This window comes from Pongo abelii, chromosome 5 (assembly GCF_028885655.2).
Source record: "Pongo abelii isolate AG06213 chromosome 5, NHGRI_mPonAbe1-v2.0_pri, whole genome shotgun sequence".
In the NCBI taxonomy this organism is placed as follows: domain Eukaryota; kingdom Metazoa; phylum Chordata; class Mammalia; order Primates; family Hominidae; genus Pongo; species Pongo abelii.
The window spans coordinates 56691849-56716095 of record NC_071990.2 but is presented as its reverse complement, the minus strand read 5'-3'; the positions used below and the strand labels follow the sequence as shown (position 1 = coordinate 56716095).

At 36.8% G+C, this 24247-nt stretch overlaps 1 protein-coding gene across 1 annotated transcript in view; it reads left to right on the top strand.

The window, feature by feature from the left end:
• The window catches only part of COL21A1 (collagen type XXI alpha 1 chain), a 202408-nt gene that overhangs the window by 109773 nt on the left and 68388 nt on the right, over nucleotides 1–24247 (top strand). The window contains exons 11-16 of the mRNA XM_054557654.2: nucleotides 2951–3004; nucleotides 3096–3149; nucleotides 18884–18937; nucleotides 19408–19459; nucleotides 20684–20739; nucleotides 20863–20916. Coding sequence (XP_054413629.2) covers nucleotides 2951–3004; nucleotides 3096–3149; nucleotides 18884–18937; nucleotides 19408–19459; nucleotides 20684–20739; nucleotides 20863–20916 — 324 coding nt within the window. The remainder of the gene's footprint in view (nucleotides 1–2950; nucleotides 3005–3095; nucleotides 3150–18883; nucleotides 18938–19407; nucleotides 19460–20683; nucleotides 20740–20862; nucleotides 20917–24247) is intronic.

Sequence of the window (24247 nt, the reverse complement as noted above, 5' to 3'; positions counted from 1 at the left end):
AAAATCTCATAGAAAGTAAAAGGAAGGGCAAAAATTCAGCGCAAGCTCTTTTCCAATTTCAAATTCATCGTCTTTCCACTTAACTGTGTTGCCTCCCAGGGTTTGGGGATTGATGACTCTGCCTGAGGTCCCATTATGAGTCAGAGGTAAGCTGGGAACACAGTTAGGGCATCTCCATGTTGTTTTAATCTGTTAAAATGCAATGCGTCCTCTATAACAAACACCACATCAACTTCTTTGAAGAGGAGAGACAGCACAGCAGCATTTGATCTTTTATGAAAGATTAATTTTCCTAGAAAAGTAGTAGGGCAGATATGACATTTGGCTTAACTTTTGAAAAACTGTAAAAGAAAAATAATTCATTAAATGTGAACTTTGCAGATGATCAACCATTTTGATCAATAGCCAATTTCCATGGTAACTTTCTTTTGAGGAATTTTATGAACATTCCTTTCCTCTGGGCACTCAGAATTCTAAACAACTTAAAAATAGTCTTGCAAAATGGATTTCTTTGAATCAGATGAGTCAATCTACAATGATCAGATCTGACCCACCATAAAGCACTTTCTGATAGAGAATGTTCCCGCTGGCTCTATCATTTACTAGCTATGTAACTTTGGGCAAGTTACTTAACTTCTGAGCCTTAGTTTCCTCATCTGAAAAAAAGATAATTTAGAACCTGCATTAAAGAATGGTTGTAAGGAGGAAAGTGAATTCTAGATTTGTAAATTGCTAGCAGTGACAGAGCTGAGAGTGAATTCTAGGCCTATCTGATTCCAAAGTGGTTGAGGGAAGGAGATGCAGTGATAACTAGAGTAGCAGACATACAGGGCTGAGAAAATTCTATGTAGATTGAATTTCTTCTTACTTTTGAGTAATACTGAGAACAGGAAACATGAGATTACTAAACATTTCCATTTTCTACAGAAAGGTGCACAAACATAACATGATTCATTGGAGAAGGAGATTTTTTTTTTACACATTTCGTGTATAGAGTTGATGACTTTAAATTATTCCAATGTTCTATCAACAGAAGTGTGCCAAAGAATGTGTTCAATGCCAAAAATACAGACATGAATTAAACCTGGTCTTTGATCTCAAGGGGGCTCATAATCCAGTGACAGAGACAGTGCTAGTCTAGGGAACAGATGATGGGTTGGAAAAATGCACGTTGTTTTGTCTGGAGTATGGAGAGGTTGATAATCAGACTCATTGTTTCCTGGTGAAGTGCAATGGTTAAGGATTGGGCAAAGACACTCAAGAAAAAAGTTTGAATCTGAGAAGTCATGGAGAAATCATAACAATATATTCTGTGAAGAACTGAATAGAGTATGAAGGAAAGGATGATGGTTGGTGATAAAAAATTGTATAGTCGGCCGGGCGCAGTGGCTCACGCCTGTAATCCTAGCACTTTGGGAGGCCGAGGAGGGCAGATCATGAGGTCAGGATATTCAGACCATCCTGGCTAACATGGCGAAACCCCGTCTCTACTAAAAATACAAAAAATTAGTCGAGACCATCCTGGCTAACATGGTGAAACCCCGTCTCTACTAAAAATACAAAAAATTAGCTGGGTGTGGTGGCGGATGCCTGTAGTCCCAACTACAAGGGAGGCTGAGGCAGGAGAATGGCGTGAACCCGGGAGGCAGAGCTTGTAGTGAGCCGAAATTGCACCACTGCACTCCAGTCTGAGTGACAGAGTGAGACTCTGTCTCAAAAAAAAAAAAAAAAAGAAAAAGAAAAATTGTATAGTCATTGTCATTCTAGAAGTAACTGAGAAGGCAATTTACACAATAGAAAATGTAAATGCATGTAAAAGGAGAAAAACAATAAGACTGATCTTTCAGAGACAACTCATTACTAGAGGTAGCAAAGAATATTAGAAAGGATATTTGAAAATGTGAATAGAAAAACAGGGAATTATGATGTCTCTAAAATTACAGTTAAAAACATATTGACAGGTGAGTGGATGAATATGAAGACCAGTGCAGACACCCATGAATAGCCACATAGAAATGAAGGTTTTAGATTTATGAATGAAGATGTAATTGGAAACATTAATGAGATCTGTGTTAACATAGTTGACAATGGAGACTGGTACCCAAACAGTAAGATCTAAGAAAAATGGAGTCTGAATAAAGAATATGAGAAAGATGGAACTTGATAGTGGTTATTATGTTTGTAGGTGCCAGGTGGTCCATTAACCTGACAATCAGCCCTAAGAAACCTAGATAAATGTTTAGGGCCTACAAGCTAATTTGGAGACTTTAGCTGCCATGTGCTAAACCAACAATAAATAGTTCAACTCTGTCTAAAAAAATTGTGCTATTTTACCAAAGTTCCAGTGTTTGAGGAGGGATGTCTAAGAAGCAGTGGGGATGAGAGTGACTTCTCTCATCCCCCTCCCCTAAGCAAACAGCCCAGCCTTGGGGGACCATGGGGGATATGTCATAACCACCTTCTTACATTTAACATCAGCAGCTTTCTAAAATGAGTAATTTAAAGATTGAAGAATAATATTAATTAAAGGTTAATTTATTCTAGGGACTAACTCAGATGGCCATTAATTAGGTGGTTTATAAATACACATTTGTTTAATCCTCAAATCTCTTGAAATGTTTCTCTCTTGGATATGTTGAATGTATTTCTAATAAATCCAGTACATTTCTTAAGAAACTGTGAACATTAACTCTCCTTTTAATTTAAGATTTTCTAAATATTTTTATTAATTTACAAATATTTAGGGCCCTATATACTTTTAAAAGGATTTCATAAAGATCAAAGGGTATGAATTCCTTATTAAGCATTTAACACTTTATTATTTTGGATTTGTCTCTAAGTGAAGTTTTAGGCGTGAGAAACTTGAGATAAGAGTGAATTCTGAAACGAAGAACTTCTCTTGGTAAATATGGTGAAATATTAATTTTTTTCTTTTTAAATTTTTCTTTAGGGATATCAGGGAATTGCAGGGACACCAGGTGTTCCAGGATCACCAGGAATACAAGTATGTGACCCACTTATATACATTTTATAAATTTTATTTTTAGTGAACTAAAACCGATAATTAACAAAATTTTATTTTGTGGTTAATTTAGGGAGCTCGAGGACTACCAGGTTACAAAGGAGAACCAGGGCGAGATGGTGACAAGGTAAACACACACAAAAATGCAATCAATGGTGTTAGTCCCTCAAAGGATGTTAGCTATGATGGTTTCCATTCAATAGTCTGCGTCTTGGTGAATTCTAAGATTTGTGGGCTCAGAAATTTGTCAGTGGCTATTAGACAATAAAGCTTATAGAAGGCTTTATCACTACATAAACGAAGTTATCATTGATCACTATCAAATGAAACAGAGATTGGCATTGCCCTGTGCCATGTTCTCGCCCTGTGGTTAAACTCCACAGGGAGTTACCTTCTTAGAGGGGAGTGGGTTATGTGAAAGGAAAGTGTTACCATGTTAACCTCAGATAGTCCAATACCCAAGGGACCATCTCCACAATTGGTATCTATCTGGCATGTGGCCTATTGGCTCAGCCACATTTTTTAGATTCCACATATAAGTGAGATGATATGGTATTTGTCTTTCTGTGCCTGACTTATTTCACTTAACAAAAATGTCTTCCAGGTTCATTCATGTTGTTGAAAATGACAGGATTTCCTTCTTTTTTATAGCTGAATAGTATTCCATTATGTATATATACCACAATTTCTTTATCCATTCATCCATTGACAGAACTTAGGTTGAGGCCATGTCCTGGCTACTGTGAATAGTGCTGCAATAAAATGGGAGTGCAAACATCTCCCCAACATACTGATTTCATTCTTTAGTTGTGTTTTACACACTAAACATAAGAAGGGGGATTTTATTTGTACCTCTTAAAATAATTGAACTAAATTTTTGTGGGAATAAATGTTCCTTATTTTAAAATAAAAGAATAACTATAATTCTACTAGTGGCATCTTATGCTGACTACTTTATTGTTTTGGGTCGTTATGTTGTCTTTTAAATATAGGTCTGTGAATTTTACAATGTCATACATCTACTGGATAAGATAAATAAGATGTATATTTATGCAAGGTCTCTGTTTTCAGACCAGTCATAGATTTTATTCAGAGTTGATTGTTTTCTCAAGTTCATTGTTGGGGTTAAACTCTGATTTGACATAGTCATTGTGGGTCTAAAATCACCATGTACTACCTTCCAAGTTTCCGCTTCACATTCCATGTGGCTTCTGAGAGTTCTTTGCCCAGAGCTAAAATAATTTAGTAAGTTAATTGAAGGTTTTTCCTTGATTATTCCTTTATAACATGGTTCCTTGATTTTTGGAAACGAAGGGTTAAAAAACATACCCCTGAGATGACTTTGACTTGTGGCAGTGCAGGATACTTTTCCAGGCATCACGCAGTAGCCTTTGGAAGATTGTTCCACACAATACTGTTCCCCATTAGGATATTTTCCCAGAATAATTTCCATTTTGTGGATTTTCTCCAAAGACTCCTACAGTAGGAATTTCCACTTAAGATAATTGAAATTAGATGTGCTTTCTTTCTGACTTTAACATTTGTTCTTCACATATCACACAATAGAATATACATGGATTTTGCAGGGTGTTTTTTCCTGAATTTGCAAAATCAAAAGGAATACTTACTCAGCAAATAGTCGTCAGTTGGTAACTAATTTTATTACATGCTTTAAAGCTATTCTTTGAAATCTAAAAAATACTTTAAATGCTTTAAAATACTTCCTCAATATTAAAAAACTAATATATTTAAATTGTATGGAGAACTATTTTTTGTTAAAACTTACATTAGGTGATGCTGGTTAATTGATATGTATTTATGAATTTTCAAATTGAGTGTGAAACTTTTCCATGGCAAATTCAATTTTACAGATGTAGGAAGTATGAGTAATTTATTTTTTAACCTATCCAGACTCTGTACAAACTCATTACTTGACTTTTCTAGGCTTAAGAAATAAAATATCATAATTATATCAAGGGTATTATTGGAAGAATTATAGATTTTATTTTCTTTGTTAGTACATTCAACTTTTAAGTGGTCCCTTCAAAGCCTCGCTTTCCCATTGTCCTCAGAATCCAGACCGGAGCACCATGTGATGGGTAAGACTTCCCTACCTGAATAAAGTTCCTTACCTCTGGGCCTCCAACATCGAAAAACTAAGTGGTTTTACAGTGATTTCTGTTATAGAGTCAGTCATAACCAAGGAGCTCCAATATATATTTTGAGAGAACAGGGGTAAAAAAGCTAAAAAATATTAGAGAATACATGTTAAAACAGTATGTTAGTGGTATTACTTCTTTCAGTGTTCCTGAAGACCAAACAAACAAAAATTACCAAAACAGGGAGAGAGTCTACCCATGTGATTTTCTGATAACACCACGCCCAAACACTTGTGTGTGTGTGTGTGTATGTGCACAAGTGTGCATGTGTATGAGATTTGGGGGCTTAAAGCAGTTACAGATTATAGATTATAGGCTTAGTTCTGAATTCAGACTGCTTACCTCCCAAATCACACTTCTTAATGTCTTTAAACTTGATTTTTAGCATCTGGAAAGTGGAAGCCATAGTATTACTTACTGCCTAGGCTTTTTGTGAAGATTAAATGAGGGCATGCATGCGGTTGGCCTAAATTAAGTGCTATAAATTGGTGATGATAGTGATGATGATCATGATTTGTTATTGGTGCCGCCATTCTGCTGATTACTTAAGGCAAAATTTTTGGAACTATCTTTGAGTTGTTATCCTTTATCCTTCCTCTCTCTGTTGAAGTGCTGCGTCTGAAACAATCAGACAGAAATTCCCTAAATGTCTTCCCACTATGTCTACCCTCCTACCCGTATATGTACCTATATTCTGCCTTTCCTCCTCTTATTATGGGCAAAGTGTCCATGTGGAGTCCACAGGCCTCCTCTTGCACTCTGGATCCCATCTTTCTCCATTACTTTGTGTATTAACTAGCCCTTCTCTTCTGTGTCATTAGTCATTTTCTTTTCTAGTTAAATTTTCCCAATAGCCTAAAGGATGATCCATTTGAAACCACCCAAACCTCCCCACTTCATCTACCACATAGCTTCCTTTAGCTACCAGGCCATTTACCTGTTTCTCATTGTAGTACAAGTGCTCCAAAAGGTTTGCCTTTATTTCCTGCACATTTTCACTGCCATTTCTCTCTCTGACCCACTCTAGTAGGACTTCCATCCCAACCTTGTGCTGCATATTCACCAGTCTTCCATCTTTGAAATCCAGTAGTCAGTATTTTTCAGTTATTTCTTCTTGTCTTGCTGTGTGTCTCCACAGTGTTTGACACTGTTGACTATTCCCTCCTTCTTGGGACAATTTCTTCTCTTGGCTTCCGGGATACCACATGCTTCTAGATTTCTCCTTGCCGTCACTACTTACCTTTTCATGTTTTCTTGTTGGCTCTTTTTCTTCCTCCTCCACACATTCTCTAAATGTTGGGGTGCCTCCAGGATTCAGCCCTGTCCTCTTCCCCTTCCTCATTAAGAGGTTTTATTATTGTAATATTAAGAAGTATAAACATATATGGATATAAATGTATCTATAAAATATATATGCATATATTTTATAATTATAGTAATAATAATTACTGATATGATTAACTACTATAGTAAATAATAAGAATATTAAATACAGACATACACATATGCACAATCTCTTTTCTAAAAAATATTTTGCTTCATCTGAATCTGGAGAAACTTGGAGTTGTTACAATCAGGGGTTTTCAGAAAACAAATTTCTCTACTTTTTATGGAAGTGGTGTTACTATTGGGTTGGTGCAAAAGTAATTGTGATTTTTGACATTACTTTCAATGTCAAAAACTGCAATTTCCTTTAAAAAAATCCTTTCCTCAGAGGATTTTCTCCCCAAGCAGCACTAGCTCTGCCCTCCCTAAATATTCTCTGATATTAGGCATTTTTGAGTGTCCTTTCTGTACACATGGTGCTGACTTATGTGTGCTCAGGTTTTAACTAGTTCTGTGGCTGCTTTTGCAATCTGGATTATCTCCTGATCTTTCAACCTTTTTTCTTTTAAAGCTATATAATGGATTTAACATCTTAGTTTATCATGAAGAACCATGAATTCCATGTCTTGCCTTATTTATTGGCTGTTATTCCTCTTCTGTCCTGGTTTTCTCTTTTTTCTATTGGTATTATAAGGAAACTTAAAACTTTTATTGAATTTTTATAGAATGCTTTGTATTTTGTTGGTTCTAAACTCGGTTTTTATCTTCTCTTTGGATGTCTTCTGTTGTATGGTCATTGAGAAACTACTGCAGAGACTCAGCAGTGGAAGTTTGGAAATCTGTTTCTTTTGTAGGCATGAGTAGTTCAATGGTAATCCCAAACCCCAAATGGAATCCCCATCACTGTGTTAGAGACAGGAATTATTTTAGTAGATTAAAATAGTTTCCCATAGGTCATTATTGCCTGAGCTTGTGTAAGACTTAGGATTTGTGTTTTTGTTGTTGTTTTTGCTTTTATTTTTTCTGAGAGGAAAAGAAGCCACAGATCTGTACAAAACTTTGTGTATTGGGTGCTTTCAGGGTTTTTACTGTGGTGTGTACCCTTTTCTATTTTATTCCTGATATGTTTTGCATTGATTTTGTCCATATGTGTTCCCCTTTACATTAAATCCTCACAAAAAGTCCTGTGGGATTAGTACAGTAAGTCATACTGTGCTCATTTTAGATTAATTGTGAAGTAAATTATCCTCATTTTACATTTTGGAGAACTGACAAATGAAGAGCTTAAGTCATTTGTGTAAAGTTATTCAAGGATCTAGGGGGTTGAAATAAAATACCTTGATCCCAATCTGGCTTTCTTTTTCCTGTATTTTTCTGCTTTGGCCAGAGTAGTTTTTCACTGTGTGACTTGTGCTTCTTTTAGTCTACTGCCAGCACTGTGAGAAGAATCCCTGAATGCCTGTCGGGAGCCAAGAAGATAGGCAGGGGAGGGAGCAGATGGATGAGTACCCACGGTCGTGCTGACTGGGTCGTAAGAGTGTTCATGGTCTACATTTCTCTCTAGGGAAGAGGGATAGTTCGTTCTAGATCATAGGTCATCAAACCTTTAGATTGCGAAATGTATTGCAGTAAAAGATTTTTGGACATGTAGCCTCATATATAAAAATTATATATCTGTGCTACTGAGCAAAGTATTATGTGAATTTGAAACACACACAAAAGACATTTTTTAAAATGAATTTTAAAAATAGTAGTTCTCATGTTCTTTTACTAGCCCCAAAATTAATCTTGACCTGACTGAAGACTATGACTCTAGATTGACTTAAAAGATGGACAGGCTCATCAAAGTTATATTCATCAGCCATGAAAGGTTTGGAAAACAGCCTGTGGGAAGTGGAATTATCTTACTATTTTGGATTCTCTTTGACTTTAATCACTTGTAAACTCTGATAGGACCAAGAGTGTGACTCCCCCAAATATTTGTTTTATTGAAATTTTCTTTGAGCACCCGAGAGTGTTGACTGTGTTTTGGGAAATGAAAACATTCTGTATATTCAGCAAATTATTATTAATCATGGGCAAGACAATAGGTAGGCTAGAGTAGCTTATGCTACAATAACAAGCAAACCCCAAATGCTTGTGGCTTAAATCAAAGGTTTATTGCTCCTCAAACTACATATTTATCAGCAGCAGTGAGGAGCTTCCCATTGTCTTCACAGGGAGACTCAGATTAACAGATATTTCCCCATCTAGATCATGACTAATTATGGTGGCAGGTGCAGAGAGAATCAAACATTGGCTTTTAAATCACTACCATTCATGTTTAATTAACTAGAGCAAATTGTGCAAACCCCATGTATTTTAACAGATTAGGTAAGTATGATTTCCCACATGCCAGAGAGTGGAGAGGAATCTGGATATGAGTAAATAGTAGTTGTACCGAGAAAAAAATAGGAATGAGTTAAGGATGAATTGTTTCCTCAAAGAGGTTGGAGTCTGATAAAGGACATAGCACAAAGTAACTGTATTTCAAGATAGTCAATGTTAAGTGCCAAAGAAGAAAGTCAAAAAAATTCTCTAGGAATTTTAAGGAAAGTTAAAAATTGGAAAGGCTTCATGAGAGAAAGTATAAAGAAAAGGTTAATCATAGCTATACAATGTAGGGACTGTTTTTATCAAATTTAAGAAATCTCAAAGATTGCCTTGGTTCTTTATTTATTATTATTATTCTTTAGGTATTACCAATAAGACTGTAAGAAACATCTTTGAATATATTTCTCAGTAGTTTTTCATGAGTTTATCAACAGGAAAAATTCTCAGAAGTGAAATTGATTATTGGATCAAAGGGTTAACTTCATAGTTAAACTTTGACTTAAATTGCTTATTGAGTTCCCAGAAAATTGATTCTCTTTCAACAAGTATATGAAAATATCTTTCCTCACATTCTTATCAGCACTGTTTTTTTTTAATTCTAATTTTCACCAGTGTAATTTAGAAATGATACTGGTTTGATTTTCATTGCTTTATTAGTGAGTTGGGTAAGGTATCTTGACATGCGATTTGGGGGCATTGTGTTACTTCTCTGTAATTTGCCGGTTTTCTCATGTCTTTTATTTTCCTACTGGGCTGTGATCCTTTTAAAGATTGATTTTTATATGCATTTCGTAAGTTGTTGTTTGTATGTGTGAAAATATTTTTTCTGGGTTGTATTATGTGTTTTGACTTGGTTTTTGGAATTTTAGCCATAGAGAAAATTTTCATTTTCATGTAAAGTTGTTTTTTCTTCTTTTTTTCTCCTATCTTTGTATATAAATAGAAAGGTTTCACATTCTAGCATGTTGATTATAATTACTGATGATTTTATTTTTGTAATTTTATTATTTTATTTTTAACCTTTTATTTTTGGTTTTTGGAGTAAAGTTAGATAAGCATTTGTATTAGTGTGTTTCTACACTGCTAATAAAGACATACCTGAGACTGGGCAATTTACAAAAGAAAGAGATTTAATGGACTTAAAGTTCCATGTTACTGGGGAGGCCTCACAATCATGGAGGGGCCTCACAATCATAGTGGAAGGCAAGGAGGAGCAAGTCACGTCTTACATGGATGGCAGCAGGCAAAGAGAAAGAGCTTGTGCAGGGAAACTCTCGTTTTTAAAACGATCAGATCTCATGAGACTTATTCACTATCACGTGAACAGCACAGGAAAGACCCACCTCCGTGATTTAATTACCTCCCATTGGGTTCCTCCCACAAGTGGGAATTACGGAAGTTACAATTCAATTTGAGATTTGGGTGGGGACATAGCCAAACTGTATCATTCCACTCCTGTTCCCTCCCAAATCTTATGTCTTCACATTTCAAAACCAATCATGCCTTCCCAACAGTACCCCAAAGTCTTAACTCATTTCAGCATTAACTTGAAAGTCCATAGTCCAAAGCCTCATTTGAGACAAGGCAAGTCCTTTCCACTTATGAGCCAGCAAAATCAAAAGCAACTTAGTTATTTCCTAGACAAAACAGGGGTACAGGCATTGGATAAATACTCCCATTCCAAATGGGAGAAATTGACCAAAATGAAGGGGGTAAAGGCCCTATGCAAGTCTGAAATCCAGCGGTGCAGTCAAATCTTAAAGCTCCAAAATGCTCTCCTTTGACTCCATGTCTTATATCCAGGTCATGCTGATGCAAGAAGTGGGTTCCCATGGTCTTGGGCATCTCTGCTTCTGTAGCTTTGGAGGGTACAGCCTTCCTCTCGATTGCTTTCACAGGCTGGCGTTGAATGTCTGTGGCTTTTGCAGGTGCATGGTGCAAACTATTGGTAGATATGCCATTCTGGGGTTTGGAGGACAGTGACCTTCTTCTCACAGCTCTGCTAGGCAGTACCCCAGTAGGGACTCTGGGGGCTCCAACCCCACATTTCCCTTCCTCACTGCCCAAGCAGAGGTTTTCCACCAGGACCCTGCCCCTGCAGCAAACTTCTGCCTGGGCATCCAGGCATTTTCATACATCCTCTGAAGTCTAGGTGGAGGTTCCCAAACCTCAATTCTTGACTTCTGTGCATCTGCAGTGTCAACACCACATGGAAGCTGCCAAGGCTTGGGGCCTGCACCCTCTGAAGCAATGGCTCATGCTGTACCTTGGTCCCTTTTAGCCATGGCTGGAGTGGCTGGAACGCAGGGTACCAAGTCCCTAGGCTGCACAGAGCAAGGGGGCCCTGGCCCTGGCCCATGAAACCATTTTTTCCTCATAGGCCTCCAGGCCTGTGATGGGAGGGGCTGCCATGAAGACCTCTGATGTGCCCTGAAGACATTTTTGCCATTTTCTTGGAGATTAACATTCAGCTGCTTGTTACTTATGCAAATTCCTGCAGCCAGCTTAAATTTCTCTTCAGAAAATGGGATTTTCTTTCTATCACATTATCAGGCTGCAAATTTTCCAAACTTTTATACTCTACTTCATTTATAAAATTGAATGCCTTTAACAGCACCCAAGTTACCTCTTGAATGCCTTGCTCCTTAGAAATTTCTTCTGCCAGATACTCTAAATAATCTCAAATTCAAAGTTCTACAAATCTTTAGGGCAGGAGAAAAATGTCACCAGTCTCTGCTAAAACATAACAAGAGTTGCTTTTACTCCAATTCCCAACAAGTTTTTCATCTCCATCTGAGATCACCTGAGCCTGGGTTTCATTGTCCATGTCATTGTCAGCATTTTGGTCAAAGCCATTCAATAAGTCTCTGGGGAGTTCGAAACTGTCTCACATTTTTCTGTGTTCTTCTGAGCCCTCCAAAATGTTCCAACCTCTGCCGGTTACCCAGTTCCAAAGTTGCTTCCACATTTTTGGGTATCTTTTCAGCAGCACCCTACTCTACTGGTACCAATTAATGGATTAGTTCATTTCCACACTGCTGATAAAGACATAGCTGAGACTGGGCAATTTACAAAAGAAAGAGATTTAATGGACTGACAGTTTCATGTGGCTGGGGAGGCCTCACAATCATGGTGGAGGGCAAGGAGGAGCAAGTCAAGTCTTACATGGATGGCAGCAGGCAAACAGCCAGCTTGTGGAGGGAAACTCACATTTTTAAAACCATCAGATCTTATGAGACATATTCATGGTCATGAGAACAGCACGTGAAAGACCTGTCCCTTTGATTCAATTACCTCCCACTGGGTTCGTCCCATGACAAGTGGGAATTGTGGGAGGTACAATTCAAAATGAGATTTGGGTGGGGACACAGCCAAACCATATCAGCATTCTTATTTTATAAAATCGTTTTCCTAAATAAAGAGCCAGTTGCCATAGTATTCATGGAATACCACTTTTTTCTCCATTTATTTCCATTAAATTTCCATTTTCATTTGGGCCTGGTGTTTTGGCTTTTCATTCTGTTCCATTGACCTGTCTACATCTTCTCCACTGCAGAATTGTTTTAATTATTGTCACTTCATGATCTGACTTAATATTGGCAGGGCTAATCCTTCCTCATTATTCTTTATAATCAAAATTTCCTGGCTATTTTTGAATGCTTATTTTTCCAGATAAAGCTCAGTATCTTTCCTTCAATTTTTTAGAAATTGCTATTCACATTTCAGTTAGGATCCCTTTGCACATATGGATTAGTTTTAGAAGCACTAACATCTCTCCAATTGCTATTCAAGATTATGGCTTATTTTTCTTTTTACTTCAATCTTGAATTTTTTGATATTAGTCCTGAACATTATCCAATTTTATTTTAACCTAAAAATTTTTTATCTCTTTTGTTTTTATTATAAATGGAGCCCTTTTAAAATATATTTTATATATAAAAGCTATTTATTTTTTATATTTTTAAAGCACCAAGTGAATTCATTTCTCTTACTAATTTAGGTTATTAGGTCTATAGACATATCAGAGGTATAATCTTAAAAATAATTTTTCTTCCTGTTATTTTTAGCCTTATTTCTATATTTGTCTAAATTTGTTGGTAGTCCAGAAAAAGTATTAAAAATAGTGCAAATACAGGGTAACTTTGTTTTCATGTTAAATCTCAAACAGGCAGAGTCTCTTTTAGTTCAGGTTGGTGGTTCCTGTGGTATTATATAATAACTCTCTCAATAGCATATATTATATGTATATGTGTGTGTGTATTTGCAATTTTATGTTTTTGACTTTTGATTCCAGCCAATAGCAGCATTCACAATCTTGTTTCAATCACATCTCCTTTTCTACACTTAATAATGGGTGACCTAAATTAATCAGGCATCCACTACACTCTTTGTTTACTTTTCATGCGCCACACTGTCCAGCTTGACAGGATTTATTGAACCTCCCCTTAATGGACTCAGAGATTTTAAAGATGGTGTTTATAGCCACATCTTTGATTTCATCCCTCCCAGAGGCTGAGTTTTAACTGGACTTTTATTTTTTAAAAGCATTCACCATTACATTAGAGATGAGAAAAACAATTGTATCTCCCAATCCCAGTGTTTTTACACTTGGTCTATTTCTTTTAATTACTACTTGCAACCTGGCCAATTATTTTGTGGCGCATAGGTTTTTAAAAATAATACCTTGTCAAATACTTCCAATAACAGTCAATTCATAATATATATTTACATTCTGTTTTCTCAGTTCTTTACCTCTAGCTATAAGTTCATTTGATACATTATTTGCCTTTGCAAGTTTTTACAAGCAAGGCTTTTTATCAATTATTTCACCACAATTTTACATAAGACACCATTTTTTCAACCTTCAGTAATTGTTTTTCATTGCTCACTACCTGTCCCCAAAGCCAATGACATATATACATTTTAATATTGTTGTTTTGGCAGCCTCCTATTTCTAATATTCCAACTGTACTAATTAACTTAGGCTAAGCTGCATTATAGTAACAAATGACCCAGTGGCTCAGAGGCCAACACAGGAGCCATTTATCTTTTATGTTACATGCGCATCCTGTATAGGCTTTGGCCCAGCTTTATCCCTTCTTTGCTATCCATTGCTATTAAACCTTATAAATAACTTGATTGAGTATAATGTGTTTGAGCCATACTTTTTTGTGTTCCATATTTTGTACATATTGTTTCAGTATTCCCCAACAGTTTTGCTGACAACTTGTTGCTGCTCACTCTCTCTCTCCTTCTTTCTCTCTCTCTCACACTGATTTATGTTAACATGGATACTACACCTTTTTATTATACTTAAAAATCTTCCTTCTGCACATAAGAGTAGCTTTGTCCAGACCTTGTATTTTTTCTGTCCCAACATGAGTTGATGTTTCTAGTCTTCCTACTTCATCTGAGATCTGTTTGCCATCTCCAGTAAAAGAAAGTTTGGATATTATGTCTTTTATAACCTATAGCCAGAGAATGGAAGTCATAGCTTGGACTTTGTTCAGCCTTAATAGGGAATCTCAGGTTACCTCTTTCTTCTATAGTTTTATTAAGCATTCATTACCCAGCTAAATTCCATCTTATTAATAGTACACCTTAGTCTAGCTCTGCCTTTAACTGGTTATCTCAATTTAGTGTTTTCTAAAGAGTCAACTCAGATTGTTCTCTTAACTCCAGTCCTCTTTCTCTCTCTCAGAACTCTGCCCACTCCTGCTCCAAGCAAAAGGGAAAAATATATATATATATATATATGTATATATATAAAATTTGAAATTTTAATTTCAAATTTTAAATTATAAATATGTAATTTGAAATTTTATATGTATATAAAACCCTGTCGTGAATGCTCTCAGGGAGGCAGAACCCCTGCTACGCCCTGCTTCAGCTGTGTTCCTCAGTGTTGAGTGAGGAGTCTTCAGAACCTGGAAAACACATTCCATCACACCATTGAGCTTAACCAAAAACAAGCAAACCAAAAACAAGCAAACAAAAAACACATTCTGGATCTTAGATATAAAATTTCAAATTATGTATTTATAATTTAAAATTTGAAATTAAAATTTCAAACTATATATATGTGTGTGTATTGAGAGAGAGAGATATATATATATGTATATGCCCTTTGAATGACACACACAAACACACACACACACACACACACACACTTTGAATATATATATTCAAAAGGTGGTTTGGGTTAGGTTCTTGTATTAGGAGTTCATATGGTAGGGGAAAGAATACCCAGTTTTCTTGTGTCATTTGGTCTTCCCCTAAAATTTATTTATTTTTTCTTTTGTCCTCTGTTTGGGTAAATTGTCGAATTTGGGGAATAATTCGTTCTAGGGTGTTATAGGCTTTTATGGGGTCTTTTCTCTCCCTACCTATCTTTCTGTCTGTCTGTCTCTCTGTCTCTCTCTCTCTCTCTCTTGCACACACACACGCACGCACGCACCCACGTGACAGAGGAAGCAATTATTCTTGAGAAAGACATTTAGTATAAGCTAAAAAATATGATTCCTTTTAGACTGGAAACATAGTTATTCTTTGTATTTGTTAGGTGGATGGCAAAGATCTATAACAAATAGACCAAATGCAGTAGTTTAAATGAGAAAGAAGTTTATTTTTCTCATGTAATTGGTTGTCTACAAACTCATTCAGGGACTTGTGTTTTTCCCTCTTGTTGCTCTAGTCTCTCTGAGTGTTGCTCTCGCTTATAAAGTCAAGGTTATATCACCAGTCACTATATTATCTGCATTCTAGTGGGAATTCATACTTTTCTAGTGGGAATTCATTCTAGTGGGAATTCATATTTTAGGATTCATACTGGGAAGCTGAATCCTAAAATTAGAAGAGATCTGATTTATATAACAGAGGCCCCCCTTTTGCCAGTATACACACACACTTATATGTACACATGCACACGTATGCACAGATACTCCACAGGTTCTAGAAATGATAATATCAATGTTTCTAAAGTGGAGGTGAAAGCAGAGCTAAAAATGCAAACATGACTGAATGTCCATTTAAGAAGAGCTAAATCCCACTATCCCTTCCTCAACTCTGTGTAGCCAAGTAAATCTCTCCTCCACCGTAGCAGAAACACAGAAGTTTATTTTCTGGAGAAGAGAAAGCTGAGGGTCTCTAGCCTGGGGAGAAGAGGGAGAGTTGTACTAAAATTAAAACAATAGGAGTAGGCTGAGCATGGTGGCTCACGCCTGTAATCCTAGCGCTTTGGGAGGCCGAGGCGGGCAGATCACCTGAGGTCAGGAGTTTGAGACCACCATGGCCAACATGGTGAAACCCTGTCTCTACTAAAAATACAAAAATTAGCCAGGCATGGTAGTGGGTACCTGTAATCCCAGCTACTCAGGAGGCTGAGGCAGGAGAATCACTTGAACCTGGGGGGCAGAGGTTGCAGTGAGCCGTGATTGCACCACTTCACTCCAGCCTGGGCGAAAGAGCGAAAGTCCATCTCAAAAAACAAAACAAAACGAAAACAATGGGAATTGGTGATAGTTTACTCATGTGGCGACCTCCTTCTCCTCTTCCTCTGCCTGGCCTCCAGAATGCGGTCAACCAGTCCTATAAACTAGAGACATAGAAGATCCTTGTATGGGAAATCTACTGACATCTAGAACAGCATCCAGTGAAATGGCACAACCAGACCACATTACAGTGAAGTTCAGAGTCATTGAACTCTACCCACCGAGAGATTCTCCTATCACCTTCCATATGAGCTGACAATAAAGAATCACCAAATATCACAGGAACGTTAAAGATCAACAAACAAAAAGTCTTGGAAGAAACTGATACAAGACAGGGAGAGGAAGACTTGAAAAAACTCTGTCATGAATGCTCTCAGGGACCAGAACCCCTGCTACACCCTGCTTCAGCTGTGTTCCTCAGTGTTGAGTGAGGAGTCTTCAGAACCTGAAGAACATATTCCATCACACCATTGAGCTTAACCAAAAACAAGCAAACAAAAAACACATTCTGGATCTTAGATTCTGGCAGTCCCTGAACAATCTACCCCAATCCCATTTCCAGGGTTTGTTGTCCCCTTTCCTGCCTTTGTCTTCCTAAAGACCTTCCAGCACAATTGTGTATCTACCCCTATGCTTACAGGTGGCTGAGAGGAGCCTGTTTATGTGACGTATGGATGGGGATGGAGCTTGGAAGTGTAGTCCGGGATGTCCACGTGTATGGGCATGAGATCTCTATAGATGAAAAGACCTATAGAGTACCTAGCATAATGGATGATTATAGACCACACCAGTGTATAATAGCATAATACTTCAAGACACTGGAAACAAGAGGAAGATCTCTAATCTTCTTCCGGGAAAAACTGCACCAGTCGTACCACCCCTACCCTCCCACTCTGGGCCCCAAAAAACACACAAGAAACAAAAGGCTACATACAAATGATCAAGAATCAGAAAGGCTTCACACATCTTATTAGTGACATTGAACTCAAGAACTGAATGAAGCAGAGCCTTCAAAAGTCTGATTTAAAAATTCTGAATTATCATCAATTATATAAATGAATAGAATAAGGACATTTTCAGAGATTTAAGGTATCAGAAAGTAATCTCCCATGTATTCCTTCTCAGGAAGCCATTGGATAGTATATGCCCCTAAACAAGATAATGAACTCAGAGATAAAGAACATCAAATTCATACTGAAATGAGACAGGTCTAGGAGATATTTATTAAAGAAAAAGAAATTTTCAATGCAAATGAATACAATCAGAAGTGATTTTGACAGTTGGAAAGATTTTGGAGTTCAATATAACAATAAGTTTATAGGAAACTAAACGATTAAAATATTTGACTCCAGGAAAGATAAACGTTTGGGCAAGAAAAGGCAAGTAATGAGAATATATTTATAGCTTATCTGCAAATCTTAACAAAATAAACCCTGACTACTGATTTAACCAAAGCTGTAATTGAGGGTTAAGGGGATTTGTGTCTGTTAGAAGTGGAGATGGGGAGGAGGTGTTGGATGCTACGAGAGATTAATCCTCTGTATTCATGGTGGGAAGTCAGTAGATAATGCAGAAAATGGAAAAGGTAGCTATAACCAATGGTTTGGTGATTTGAACTCAAAGAGATGTGGAACTTTGGAATAAAAAAGAGTTGCCTTTGGAGGGTTCTATAAGCCTTGAATAAATATATCACTCTTTAAATCATATGAATCAATAACTTTTATAAAAATTACATCAGTCACAGATGATATAATCTTTAATATGTCTACCAGACAAACTAGGAGTATAATTGATTGCTTGTGTAATCTTAATTTGTCTAGATAAAAGTGAATCTGACCCAAATTTTGCCGTGAAAGTCATTGGTTCTTTATTTACTATGTCTTCACAATTAAGATTTTGAAGCTAAAGCAGTACCATCCAACATATCCCGCTGAACTAAGTACTAAACTTATATCTACTAAATATCAAGTTGTTATGACTTTTCTTCATCTTTTCTCTTTTGGAGAAAACTTAGGGCCTTCATGTTCATAGACACACATGAACAGATACCTTCTATGAGTAATTAGTAAGATAAGCAATTTTTAAAAATTCCACAGAATCCTAGTCTGTGTTTAGATTTTATGCTTAGGGTCTTTCATTACTGAGCTGGGTAGGACCTCAGAGGTTAACTGTTTCCTGAGTGTGTTGGGACTAGATCGTTTCAATTAATTCATGTGTGTTGCCCCTGTAAAAGCCTAAGACTTTTTCAGAATAGGTGGTGGCTAACTAAGGGTGGAGTCAGGATTGCTAGTGAGATTTTCTTAGCTCCAAAATACTTATCTTCTCTGATTATAAATGAAACCCTGAAAAGTAGGGATAATTTTTCATAGAGATAGGCTTGAATGCTGATATGAAATTAACTGTTTGCAGATAGATTTGAAGTGGATTTTGACAAGGGTGAGGTTGAAGAATATATGATGATATTGTTTAGGCTGGAATGGTTTTTCTTTAATTAATGTCAGTTTTATTTTCAGGGTGATCGTGGACTTCCTGGTTTTCCTGGGCTTCATGGCATGCCAGGATCAAAGGTTGAAGAAATCTGTTTCTTTTAAATATAGCAATGCCATTTTTTAATTGAAATATAAAGTACTTTTATATTACAAATGTGTTATAAATAAATGCTCATATATAATTAGAGATAAAGTAAACAATGGGCTAAGATTAATATTAGTTTATACAAAACTTTACAAAATTCCCTTTAAAGTTTCCAGTTATAAATGTATGATTTTATAGTATTAAAAAATGGATGTTATACTGTATGCAAGTTTTCTTAAATATAAGCCTTAAACTATAAGCCTTGTTATAGCGCTAAATGTTATTTTTAAAATTTTTCTTTATAAAGCCTGCAAATAAGGGCTTTTTAAAGCAAACTTTATTTTATTGCTATTTTGTTTTGCTTTTGGCATATTAAACTTTTTTGCTTATAATCTGTATTTTTTCTTTATAAGAAACATATTCATATTTCTTAAATATTCGCTATTTATATTTTGTCTTTTAGGGTGAAATGGGTGCCAAAGGAGACAAAGGATCACCTGGATTTTATGGCAAAAAGGGAAGTATAGATCACACAGCAAAGTATTCATATTGAACTTTTAATGTAATGGAAACAGAAAACTTGAATTGCAGTTCTAACCCAACGTTAGAACAGTTAGCTTTGTTCACCCTTCTTAGGGGATTAATTCAGAACAATGAAAAAAGAAAAAAAAGAAAAAAGAATTGGTGACTGCGGACTGCTATGTATGGTATCCTATAAGATCATGTTGTATTGTTGATCATTCTGAGCTTTTAAAAGATTTACAGGCCAGGCGCGGTGGCTCACGCCTGTAATCCCAGCACTTTGGGAGGCCGAGGCGGGTGGATGATGAAGTCAGGAGTTTGAGACCAGCCTGGCCAACATGGTAAAACGCTGTCTCTACTAAAAATACAAAAAGTAGCTTTGTGTGATGATGTACATCTGTAGTCCCAGCTGCTCGGGAGGCTGAGGCAGGAGAATCACTTGAACCTGGGAGGCAGAGGTTGCAGAGAGCCAAGATCATGCCACTGCACTCCAGGCTGGGTGACAGAGCAAGACTCTGTCTCAAAAAAAAGAAAAAAAAAAAAAAAAAAAAAGATTTACAGATTTACAGTGAGAGATTCCTTAGGAAGCAGTAGCTGCTTAAAAAACGTGTCCACTGAAGGCTGGGCACGGTGGCTCATGCCTGTAATTCCAGCACTTTGGGAGGCTGAGGCGGGCAGATCACGAGGTCAGGAGATCGAGACCATCCTGGCAAAATTAGCCGGGAGTGGTGGTGGGCGCCTGTAGTCCCAGCTACTCAGGAGGCTGAGGCAGGAGAATGGCGTGAACCCGGGAGGCGGAGCTTGCAGTGAGCCAAGATTGCACCACTGCACTCCAGCCTGGGCAATAGAGTGAGACCCCGTCTCAAAAACAAACAAACAAAAAACATGTCCACTGAAATTTGATGTTATGGGCCTTTCTAGTTCCTCACACTGAGGGAAGAATATTTAAAATACCCATTGCTTTTTAATTTTGCCAAGATGTTATTTCTATGTTTAGATGCTTGTAATGATAATTCTGCATCTATCAACATTTTTAATGTCTTGATATTGCATCCACTGGGTTGGTAAAATAGTGCTTTGCAGAGTCAACATGAGTTGTAGTTCCATGAGTTTTTACTACATAATGATGTTAACTTAGTATCTTTTCTATTTAAGTTTTGGTTGGAACTTGAAAACATTATTGTAAAGATTGTGTTTTAAGTGTTTGTTTTCCATACAGGGTGCAAAAGGTGAAAAGGGGAATGCTGGCTTCCCTGGCCTCCCTGGACCTGCTGTGAGTTTGATGGAAAAAAGCTCTTAGTATTTTGCTTTAAATAAAATCTATCTTATAGTATCTGTCTTTAAAGAGAAAAAATTAGTGCAAAAATATATTAAAGCATATGTATTTATTTTTTAGGGAGAACCAGGAAGACATGGAAAGGATGGATTAATGGGTAGTCCTGGTTTCAAGGTATTTCCAAAAAAAAAAAAAAAAAAGGACAAAACAAAAAGAGTTTTGTATCTTGTGAGGAAACATAAGAAAAATGTACCAATATTAAAATTTTACATGTGGCATTGGGATAAAATTCATGAGTTAAAAGTTTTTTTACGTGTAATTTAAAAATGATACTGAATTTCTTTTGACTTTATTGTGGACTCTTAGGTGTCAGAAGTGAATCACAGGATATTACAAGGTTGAGCTTCTTCAATAAGCCCTTCAGATTGGTTTGTTTGGCAGGTTAGAAGCAGAGGTTCTTTGCTGTGTCTCCCAAAGACTGAGGTTTCAGTGGGCTGGGAAACTGTCTTCTTAACCCCAGCTTCTTTATCAGTTGTGTGGTATGGGCATGAGAGCATTAGGGTAAGTGGGGAATTGCAAAGTGTCACTAATTCACTGTCTATGAAAAAACTCAAGGGCACATGCCCTTGGGGTCGTCCGTTAGCACCATCATATTCTTACAGTTAGGATTTAGCTGATTTGGATACCTAAGGAGAAGATTTGTATAAGCCATCAGGGCTGAAAAGGCCATTTGGTCGAGCATTGGACATAGGGATGTTATCTTGTTTTCTAACGGTCAGTTCTTTGAATCCCAAAGTTGCTCAGAAATTCAGTCCAAATTTTCTTGGTCTGCAGGTGTTTTCCAAAGGAAAAATTATTCATTGATTTGCTTCAAGTGCTATGAAGGTTTTTCAAATATCCATGATTCTTCAAAGAATATACTTTGAGACAACACTTCCTAGGACAGTAGTAACCTGACTATAAAATATGGGAACCCATTAAAGTCCTTGGTTCCTTCTTGTTAATTATGCTTCAGTGGTTTTGTATTTTCTCACTTATTTAATTGAACAGATTTTATTGATATTTATTAGAAACTAGACATATAGAGGAGAATAAAGCCATCATGGCTTCTACTCTTACAGAGTTTATAATCTAGACTATGTGAGAGAACACAGACTTTATCTTTGCCTGCAACCTAAGCATTCATTTTAATTAATTTTTTGTCCTCTGTTAGCATAAATCCATATGCCCCAAGAAATGGGACTATTCTTTTTGGGAGGCAGGAGAGCTTAGAGAATAGAATGGAGTTGGATTTCTAGCTTGCAATGACTTTCTCTAACTAGCTGTACGTTCTCTGGCAAATATTTTGACAGTTTCTATTTCGAAAATAGAGTAAATGTTACCTATCTAGAATGGTATGAAAGGGACTTGAGTAAGACAAATCACCCAGCGCAGTTCCTGGCAAAGAATAAGTGTTAAATAAGGAATTAGTTCTTTTATTCATTTCCTGATTTGAACACAGCTTTAAGATTCCCTTTTAGTCTTAATCTGGGTAGTATGTGCGTTCATGTACTGCAAATGTAAACATCAGTTCACTGTTTTCTAGCAGCTATATTGCTATATAATTGAAATACCATAAAATTCACCCATTTAATGTGTAGAATTCAACAGTTTTTGTGTATTTACAGAGTTATGAAACCTCATTAGAGTTAATTTTTAGAACATTTTCATTATCCCATAAAGAAACACCATGCCCTACTAAAAATACAAAAAAATTAGCCGGGCGTGGTGGCGGAAGTCTGTAGTCTCAGCTACTCGGGAGGCTGAGGCAGGAGAATGGCGTGAACCCAGGAGGTGGAGCTTGCAGCTTGCAGTGAGCCGAGATGGTGCCACTGCACTCCAGCCTGGGCAACACAGCCAGACTCCATCTCAAAGAAAAAAAAAAAAAAGAAACACCATGCCCATGTAGTGGTCACTCCTTGTTTCTCAACAAGCTACTACCCATACATTAAACCCTTGGCAACCATTACTCTGTTTTCTGTCTCTGCAGATTTGTGTATTCTGGACATTTCATATAAATGGAAACGTGTAATATATGGCCTTTTGTTCTTTCAATTACCATTACATTTTTGTGGGTCATTCATGCTTTGACTTGTATCGGTAGTACTTCATTCCTTTTTAATGCTAATAGTATTTTATTGTAGGGATATATCACTATGTTCAACATTTTGAGGTCAGTTCACTCTTGATATTTGCCTTCCTTATAGATTCATACCACCCTTCATATTTGACCTTGGTTATGTCTCCTATTTTCTAATTAGCGTGGGTCTCCTAAAAACAATGAAGTTTTTCTGTCTTGTCTGTTTGTAAATTTTTAATGGAAACATTCATTAATTGAAAAAAAAAGCTATTTACTTTTTTTGTTTAAATTACTTTTTTTTTTAACAACAGTTTTAGGTTTGTAGCAAAATTGAATGGAAAGTGCAGCATATTCCCACACACCCCCTGCCACTTCCCAACCCTGGGCAGGCTCTCCCATGATCAGCATCTCCACCAGAGTAGTACATTTGTTACAATTGACACATCACTATTACCCCAGGTTCATAGTTTATGTTAGAGTTAATTCTTGGTATTGTACACTTGACAAATATATATATATATATATTTGACAAAAATAACATTGTAGTATCATAGAGAATAGTTTCACTCCCCTAAAAATCCTATAAGCTCCACCTTTTGATCCTTTCTTCTCTTCAACCACTCACAACCATTGATCTTTTTACTCTCTCCAGAGTTTTTCCTTTTCAGGATATCATATAGTTGGAATCATACATTATGTAGCCTTTTCAGATTGGCTTCTTGTTCTTAACAATATGCATTTAAAGTTCCCGCATGTCTTTTCATGGTTTGATGGCTACCCTTCCCAGCCTCTGGTAACCATCCTTCTACCCTGTATGCCATGAGTTCAATTGTTTTGATTATTAGTTCCCACAAATACATGAGAACATGTGATGTTTGTCTTTGTGTTCCTGGCTTATTTCACTTAACATAATGATCTCTAGTTTGATCCATGTTTTTGCAAATGACTGGATCTCATTGATTTTTATGGCTGAATAGTACTCCATTGTGTATATGTGCCACATTTTCTTTATCCATTCATCTGTTGATGGATACTTAGGTGACTTCCAAATCTTAGCCATTGTAAGTGCTGCCAGGAACATAGAAGTGCAGATATCCCTTTAATATGCTGATTTCCTTTCTTCTTTTGGGTACGTACCCAGCAGTGGGATTGCTGGATCATATTGTAGCTCCATTTTTAGTTTTTTTTTTTTTAAATTGAGACAGAGTTTTGCTCTTGTTGTCCAGGCTGGAGTGCAATGGCATGATCTCAGCTCACTGCAACCTCCACCTCCCGGTGGAGCAATTCTCCTGCCTCAGCTTCCCAAGTAGCAGGGATTACAGGTGCCTGCCACCATACCCGGCTAATTTTTGTATTTTTAGTAGAGACATTTCGCCACGTTGGCAA